This window comes from Marmota monax, unplaced genomic scaffold (assembly GCF_021218885.2).
Source record: "Marmota monax isolate L192 unplaced genomic scaffold, Marmota_monax_Labrador192_F-V1.1 WCK01_AAM20220418_F8-fsc00205, whole genome shotgun sequence".
In the NCBI taxonomy this organism is placed as follows: Eukaryota; Metazoa; Chordata; class Mammalia; order Rodentia; family Sciuridae; genus Marmota; species Marmota monax.
The window spans coordinates 1,069,100-1,077,557 of record NW_026692417.1 but is presented as its reverse complement, the minus strand read 5'-3'; the positions used below and the strand labels follow the sequence as shown (position 1 = coordinate 1,077,557).

Genomic DNA, 8,458 nt, shown 5'->3' with positions numbered 1-8,458 from the left:
GGATATATTACCAAGTTAATAAGCTCAGATTTTTAAAATGTGTTCTAATTAGTTATACATGACAGTAGAATATGAGAGAATGCACTTTGACATATGTAGATAAATGGAGTATAACTTCTCATTCTTCTGGTTGTTCATGATGCAGAATCACACTGGTCAGGTTTATTTTTAAGATTGCATTACATCCTGGTGTCTGGATGCACACAGTTTATTCAATCATTTCCTTGTTGATGAATATTCAGGCTGTTGTCATGTATTTTCTCTTTTAGAAAACACCACAATAAACACTTTTTCACATATACTAGATGTCTGGATCAGGGTCTTGAAGGAATCAAACAGGTCTTGGTATGAGAAATGATTGGTTACTGAGAAAATTCCTCTCCCCACAATTGTGACAAGTATTTACTAGCTTCCCAAACTGAGTGGCCTTGATCTTTTAATTTCTCCATATTATAGATCTATAACTTATCTTTGATTGTTACCCATTCTTGAAAACTGTTTCTGGAATGTTGGGCAAGTTTTGGGGTGGGTAGTTTAAAAGAAAGAATCTGTCATTAAACTGGCTAGTTGTCCCCATGAGCTGACAGCCAACCTGTGTTTCTGAACTGAGCCTCAGCTCTTCCCCACTCTGGAACTTCTGAGTGGTTCTTGCATCCATTTTGAGAAGGATAAAGAAGTTTGCCTAAAAGTTGTGAGTGATTTATTGACCAATTTATTCAGAGGTCAGTGTAACTTTTTAATTGCATTTTATAGGTGTACATTTATAGGATAGTGACAAATACATTTTTGTAATCCCCCTCCCCCCTCCCCCCCCGTAGCTACGGCAATATTGCTTTTATACATGAGTTTGCTTTCCTCCTTTTTGGATCACTTGGATCCTACCTATAACAGCTGTTTTTATTAGTTATAATGAAAAACCTGAAGCAGGATAACTTCCTAGAGAACAGAGGTTTATTAAGTTCAAACTTTTGGCTGCTGGAAGTCAAAGCATGATATCAGTTCTGATGAGGCTCTCCTTTGGCTGCAGTTCCTTGTAGCAGATAGCAATGGTGGGGGTGAGGGTAGGAGGAGAGACTGCTTTGAAAATTGGAAGTCAGAGAGAAACTGGTGTCCCACAGTCCCTTCCAAAGGCATCCCCCCAACTGACTTAAAGACCTCCCATTAGGCCCCGCCTCTTAAAGGTCCCACTTCCCCACATTGTCACACTGAGTACCAGCCTTCCAACACATGAAGCTTTGGGGGACACATTGCCCAACCTAACTTGTCATTAAGAGGCAAACTTGAGCCACACACCGCATGTCCAGCTGCAGTTTTGTTGGGAGCACCCCTAAGCTTTTATGTTCTTTGTAAAAGAACAGCAAAACAAACACCTCATCTCTCCTTCTGTCTAGGATCCTAAGCTTTGTACGCATGACAGTTCTGGGATGCACCCTGGGTTTGTCCTTTCTATGCCATTTATGTACTAATTTTTTTTTAAAGTGATTGAGGTGTTATTCCAGTGTTTGCTTCTTTCCACCCAATCATTTCACGTAGACATAAATATTATGAACGATTAAGTTGCTTTTAAAATGGTTGGACCAATGTATTCTGTTATGCACGTGTCATATCTGACCCACTATCATTTTTAAAAGTGACTTGTTACTCCGAGTGTTTTTTTACTTGGGGAGGTTGCTTGGATAATATTACTTGAGCTACATTTGGGGTGATTTATATCCATCCCTTTGCCTCTTCTTGTCTGAACGCTGTTTAATTCCATGAAGTCATTAGGCAAGTTTGGACTTCTTTCCTCAGAGCTTTGAATCCTTTGGTTGTTTCCTTTGTGCTGCCTGCCATACATCTTGTTTCTAATCTGTGATGACAGATGCCACTTCTAGAATTCTCACCCTTCTTGTCCATTGTCCCTTGAGGTCAAAAAGACAAGAGCAACCCTATGAGTCTCTGGAAAATTCATGTACATGTAGACACTGGCTCTTCCTTTCCATGTGTATGTCCACTCAGAAGAAACGTGTGCTTAAAAGTTGACCAGCGAGCTGGACAATGAAGTTTCAACATAGACATTTTCTTCTTACTTCATTCAGAAATAATTTTAGGACAGGTAATAATAAATGCTCTGTTCTTAACCTTTTATTCCATACTTCAAATACACTTCAGGATCCAGAATGGTTCCATAGTGTTGGTATTAAAAATCAAGGATGCTCTTGGCAACAGCTTCTATTGTGTCTCAGTACCTTGGAACCTACAAATGAACTGAATGTTTCTGTTTCTGAACAGTCCTTTAGTAGAAATGCAGCATCTTAAGATAGGCCAAGGAAACAGAGTGAGGGTTCTCACTCCAGATGATTTTTAGAGTTGCCTCATACTGTGGCCCTGATATGAGGATACTATTGGCCATGAATACAGGTCCAAGGAAAGCAGGGTCCACAGCTAGAAGACTAGATCTGGGAAGACCCATGGAGACAGGCTTCCTTGGTATAGCTGTGAAGGCCCTAGGGACTGGAGGCTACATAGAACAGGTTTCCATTTCTGGAAACATCCAAGTTATATCAGCTGGTTCATATTCTTCATTATGTATTCCTAAATTTTCCAGTGAAGAGAAATATTCAGGGTTTCATTTACTGTAATGATTTGATGAGAAACATGTTTGATTTAAGACGGCATTGCATTTTTTGAGTAGTGGTAGAGTGCTTGCCTAGCATGTGTGAGGCACTGGGTTTGATTCTCAGTACCGCATATAAATAGATAAATAAAGGTTCATCAACAACTAAAAATATATGTATTAAAAAGAAACCTGGTACCATGTCATAATCTAACCTTTTTTCCCAAGGCTCTTTATTTGGCTCGTCTCCAAAACATCTTACAAACACGTCATGTCTGATTCCTGTGGCATTTCTGATGAATATTGTGAAATCAAGTCCTTTCCTATTCACTCCTTTTGATTCCTATTTTCTTCTTTGTGTTTCGACTTTCCTCCCCACCTACAGCATAAGCTTCCCAGAGTAGGAGGCATAACTGATGTTTCTTTCTTTCTTTATTTTTCCTTATGAAATGCCCCATTTTCCTGATGGACACACAAAAAAATAGGGCGTTACCTGTTGGTAAGTTGATTGTTCAAATGATCTCATCCTTTTTTGTGTGCTGAGTTGTTGACTACAGTGTTAGGGACACTGAGGTCTAATTTAATATACAGTGTCACTCAATTCTTGTGCAATGTCAAAAATGCCTACATACAAGATGGCTATAATACTAATTTTATGAAGAAGGGACACGATAATGAATTAATACTAGTAACATCATGATGCAGCTAGATCACAATTGAGAGGCTCATTTCTAAGTAAGATATTGGTTTTCTTAAAAAATTCAGTAACAGAGGCTGGGCGTAGTTCAGTGTCAGACTTACCTAGCAAGTGTAAAATAAAAAATAAAAGTAAAATAAAATAGAAAAAAAAGAAAAGAAAAAACATTCAGCAACGATTTTGTTAGCTTGCAAGAGTAAGTTTATTGAAGCCTAGAAGCAATTAGAGCAGGGCTGTCATTTCAACTTTCAAGAGCAATCTAATAAAGAAATCAGAGGATGCAGAAAAATTGGCTAGTCATCTATTTCTAGACTGAAGTGTTTCCATGAAGATATTCAGAGGGTTGACTTAGAATGACGTGATTTCTTCACTTGTGTCTTTCTTGATTTTTTTTTTCTTTGAAAGATACTCTTGTTGACCTGGAAATCGCTCATTTTATTTTCACCTCTGAAATACTGCTGACTTGAGATGAGACGACTTTGCCATCCACCACCTCTTCTATGATGGTCTTAGTGACTCTCGTCTTGTTGGGATCTGAAAATCATGGGGTGACAAGGTCAGTCTGGAAACTCACAGGAACGCAAATCCAGAGAAATTCAATTATATTCACGAAGTGTGTTTGTTCTCTCTGGGTAAGATTATGTAAATAATCGTATACATTTTAATATGACAAGCAAACCATGCTTTTACTTAAAAGTAAAATTTAAAAATTACAAAATTATCATCAATGTTAAAAAAAAAAAGAAAAAGAAAAAGTCTACCTCTTCCTTGACCAGAATAGCTTCCAGATCTTGAGTCACCCGATACCGAATCCCTGGATCCTATGTTTCTAGAGAAAAGAAGAATTGTGTTTTCCTTTGTAGTTTGCAAAGGTAGGAAAAAACCCTCCCTGCTGGGGATTCTCCATGATGGAGCTTTGGATATCTGTTTTGGTTTTTGGTACCGTGGACTGAACCCAGGGGTACTTAACCACTGACCCACATTCCTAGTGCTTTTTTGAGACAGGGTCTTGCTAAATTGCTTAGGGTCTCCCTAAGTTGCTGAGGCTGGCTTTGAATTTGAGATCCTCCAGCTTCAGCCTCCGGAGTTGCTGGGATGACAGGCATATACTACTGTTACTGGTTTGGGGTAATTTTTTTTTTTCTGGTGGTGCTGGGGATTGAACCCAGGGCTTTGTGCACACGAGGCAAGCACTCTACCAATTGAGCTATATCCCCAGCCCCTGGATATCTTTTGATTGTACCGTGTCTGTGACTTTATTACTTCGAAACTACAATTCCAACCTCAGTGTCTCTTTTCAGTTTCATAAAAAAATGCACGGTTTGCATTTTGGCCCATTTCTGACATTCATTTACCCTCCTTCTCCATCAAGCAGGCGGCGGTAGGTCTCGATCTCCATCTCCAGGCGGGACTTGATGTCCAGCAATTGCTCGTATTCTGTGTTCTGGCATTCGGTCTCACCCCGAATCTGGCAGATCTGCTCCTCCAGGCTGCTGATCTGCATCTGAATTTCTGACAACCGAGCCACGTAGCTGGCTTCTGTATCAGCCAGAGTCCCTTCCAGGGAGCTTTTCTACGAGAAAAAGCAAATAAAAAATTCATGATGAAGATAAGTCAATGGATGATTTAAAAAGTATACAATTTTATGTGGTTCTAGAGGTGTGCTTTCACTCAATAACAACCTCTATTGATTAATCATTGCTTTTGAAATTTTTGTTGGCATTATCTTTTCAGATTAAATATTTTATGGAAATAGAGTACATTAACTGCTTTATGCTTTCTAGAACCATGGTACAGGTCTCCATAACATTACTTTTATCATGTGACTAGTGAACATCTTGTAAAAGAAAAAAAAAAGTGCATTTGCTTAACTCCCTGTTGGAGATTTTGAAAAGCTATTTGCACATACCATGGCCAGTTGGGACTGAAGCTCAATTTCCAGGGCTTGCAGGGTACGCTTCAGTTCTGTTATCTCATTCTTGGCAGAACTGGCGGCCCCAGCATCAGTAGAGATCTGTGCTTGCAGGGCTGCACTCTAAATAGAAATAAAATGCATTTCTTCTAGGCCATGAAAGGAGCAGAAGTGTGTAGCTGCAGGCTTCAAGATGCCCCACAGAGAGGAGATACCTGCTTGTTGAACTGCTCCTCTGCCTCCCAGCGGTTCTGCTCAGCCAGCTCCTCATACTGTGCCCTCATGTCATTCAATAATTTGGTCAGATCGGTTCCTGGGGCAGCATTCATTTCCACAGTCACATCCCCTCCAGAACTTCCTTGCATACTCTTCATTTCCTAACACCAAGGAGAAAAGATCACCGTGATGCTAATAGAAAAGCAACAACTTCCTAAAATGGGCAGAGCTAGTGCGAATTTGAAACTAGGACACCTGTGGGGGGGGGAATCAAGTTCAGATATACTATGCTTATTATTCGTCTTTTTCTGGTCTTTAGATGTGGGAAATTCATTGAGTTTATTCTTATAAAACAGATGTGGGCGAAAATATGGAAGTCAGGGCTTTCACTCCTGTGGAGCTGGTCCCAACCTCCTCGTGACTCTTCTTCAGATAGGTCAGCTCCTCAGCGAGACTCTCAATCTGCATCTCCAGGTCAGAGCGGGTCATGGTCAGGTCATCCAGAACTTTCCGAAGGCCATTAATGTCGGCCTCCACACTCTGCCGGAGACACAGCTCGTTTTCATACCTGAAAGGGGCAGCAAGAAGGTAGCAGTGAGCTGGCCTGACACCTTTCAGAGTCCCCTGCATTTCCTACAGATTGAGCAAGTTCTCACCTCTACGCATTTTGATAAATGAAGGTTACTAAGTTTTCTCTGATGATTTTCCCCCATAAGGAAAAACAAAAGTTTGATGTTAGTCCTAATCATGTCTAATAATTTTATAATGAAATCCTCATCCCTAACTTGTCTCCTCTTTTATTTTTATTTTATTTTTTTTCCTGGAATGATGGTTTCTACAGTTTACCCTTGGGATGTTTGTGAATTGAATTTTGGTCATGATCCCCAGAAAGATATTAAGAAAAATTTTTAAGCAAATGGATTGGATTTTATTTTTTCCTGTCACACTTGTTTTCAAGTCTGATGTGTCTTACTTCAGTCTGAAGTCGTCAGCAGCCAGTCTGGCGTTGTCAATCTGCAAAATGATTCCAGCATTTTCAACAGTGGCCGTGATGATCTAGAAAAAGATGATAATAATGAATGGTTCACTCATGATTTTTGCCTTGTGTCTGTAGGCCTGCCTGGGAGGGTAGGTGTTTTCTGTCTTACTAGCTAGCTCTTAATGGGGAATTGATTTGCAAACTTACATAGTAATGATACCTGTATATTTAGGATTACATCTTTCTGCAAAAAAGTTAACAATTTGCACATTTATAGGAATAGGCACAGAACATAGCCCTTCTGTGGATTTTCACTGTTTGGAAGATCAGTTATTCCATGAGCTCTTTCAGAACATAGTACAGAGGTTGAATTTCACTTAGAGAAAAATGCCTTTAAAAAATATTTCCCATACAACAGTGGCTAAACATTGTTGGTTTCACTACCTCCTTATACAGTATTTGTACCAGGTTTTCTAGGAAGAAAAATAGTCGTAAGGACTCTTTTAAGTCTACTAAGACACTAAAATGTGTTAGTCTGTTAGAATTAACCATAAAGTAATTAGATTCAACTAATTGGTTCTTTGCAATCAGTCTTATATATACATGTTAGCTGCTTGGCATGATATATACATTTTACTCTTATGGAGAAATACTCAAATCTGAGATGCAATCAGAAAATTAATGCGGTTAGATGTCACATAGTGGGCTGTCATCATTAAGACATACCATGTACCATTTTGCATAAAAAACAAGCAAATATATTTTTAAATAACTCATTGACTTTGAATTTTCATTACAGTATATGATCTGACTAAAAGTGAAAGATACATCATAGAAACTTAGCCTATCACAGATAGTATCTTACCTGGTTCCTGAGATCTTCAATAATTGAATAGTATTTGCTATAATCTCTTCCAGAACCATCATTTCCAGACCCAGGCCCAAATTTGTCATACCACGCCTTGATTTTATTCTCCAGATCAGTGTTGGCCTCCTCCAGGGCTCTGACCTTGTCTAGGTAATTGGCCAGGCGGTCATTGAGGTTCTGCATAGTTTGCTTTTCACCTCCAGAGAAAAGCCCCCCGTCACCAATGCCACCACTCAAGCAACCTCCCATACCACCTCCATGGCTGTAGAAACCTCTATTATCACCGCTGCTGAATCCAGAGCCCCCACCAAAGCAACTCCCGGAGCCCAAGGTTGCTCCCAGACCACCTCTTACTGAGCAGCTCCCAAAGCCTCCTGCAAAGCCACCTCCAAAGCCACTGCTAGGTCCCCCACTCAGGCCACAGTTGCCAGTTCCTCCTTGGAAGCCTCTGGCAGAGCCACCCCCGAGACCACATCTGCTTCCACTGCTGAAGCTGCTTCTACCAGCGGACACCCTGCTGCTCCCAGCCCTGGAGGAGGAGATGCGAGAAGAGCAAGACATGTTGTTCCTGCAAAGCTTAGCTTGTCCCAGCGAATGTGAGAGGTGGAGGGAAGAGCCTATGGATTTCGGCTCTTATATACACACTTTTTCAGGGTGTTCCTTTTCTTTGTCACTGAATTACTGTTACAGTTTTGCTAATCCATAATTGGATAATTTATTTTTCATGAACCCACTCTACTGGCTGTTTTTCTAAGGCTGGGTCAGAGCCCTGGGGCATTTACTACACTGGAAAAAAAAAGGTGGAGCAAAGCAAAAAAAAAAAAAAATCCAGAATTATAGTTTTAACCTTTCAGAGATTTAGATGACTGGTAATTCTTTTCTGAAAATATAATTCCATTAAATTTGCCACACGATTAATCTCCCACACCTGCAGATTATCACACGTAATTAAAATGATGAGAACGAAAATTTTCCAACACAGAACTTTTTGTTCGTATTGTTGTCAAAAGTTAGAAATTGGCTCTAACCTCAGTGTTAGTTCCAGGTTTAATTAAGTCTTCTCTTTGATGATTTCAGTCAGCCTGCTTTTGAGGTTGTTGAAGTTTATGCAGTTAGGTTTTTGCAATTTTTGTATTTTGATATTGAATGATATGTTTTTGCTGTTAATAAAAACTTAAATCAATAGCCTT

General features: G+C 39.8%; 1 protein-coding gene across 1 annotated transcript; it reads right to left on the bottom strand.

Annotated features, from left to right (window-relative positions):
* Positions 1–3,485: 3,485 nt before the first annotated feature.
* Krt24 (keratin 24) lies at positions 3,486–7,883 on the bottom strand. The gene is made up of 8 exons (XM_046442899.2): positions 7,266–7,883; positions 6,395–6,477; positions 5,833–5,989; positions 5,421–5,582; positions 5,203–5,328; positions 4,649–4,866; positions 4,055–4,122; positions 3,486–3,827 (listed from the first exon to the last, which is right to left on the bottom strand). Exons 1-8 carry the CDS (start codon positions 7,827–7,829, stop codon positions 3,724–3,726), a joined length of 1,482 nt encoding a protein of 493 aa, XP_046298855.1. The 5' UTR covers positions 7,830–7,883; the 3' UTR covers positions 3,486–3,723.
* Positions 7,884–8,458: the final 575 nt, after the last annotated feature.

Excerpts from the sequence above, each read along its gene's own strand:
- Krt24 (XM_046442899.2), bottom strand. The coding sequence starts at position 7,829 with ATGTCTTGCTCTTCTCGCATCTCCTCCTCCAGGGCTGGGAGCAGCAGG. Across the intron at positions 6,478-7,265 it reads TTGAAGATCTCAGGAACCAG|ATCATCACGGCCACTGTTGA; the intron begins GTAAGATACTAT and ends ATCTTTTTCTAG. Across the intron at positions 5,583-5,832 it reads TGAAGAAGAGTCACGAGGAG|GAAATGAAGAGTATGCAAGG; the intron begins GTTGGGACCAGC and ends CCTTGGTGTTAG.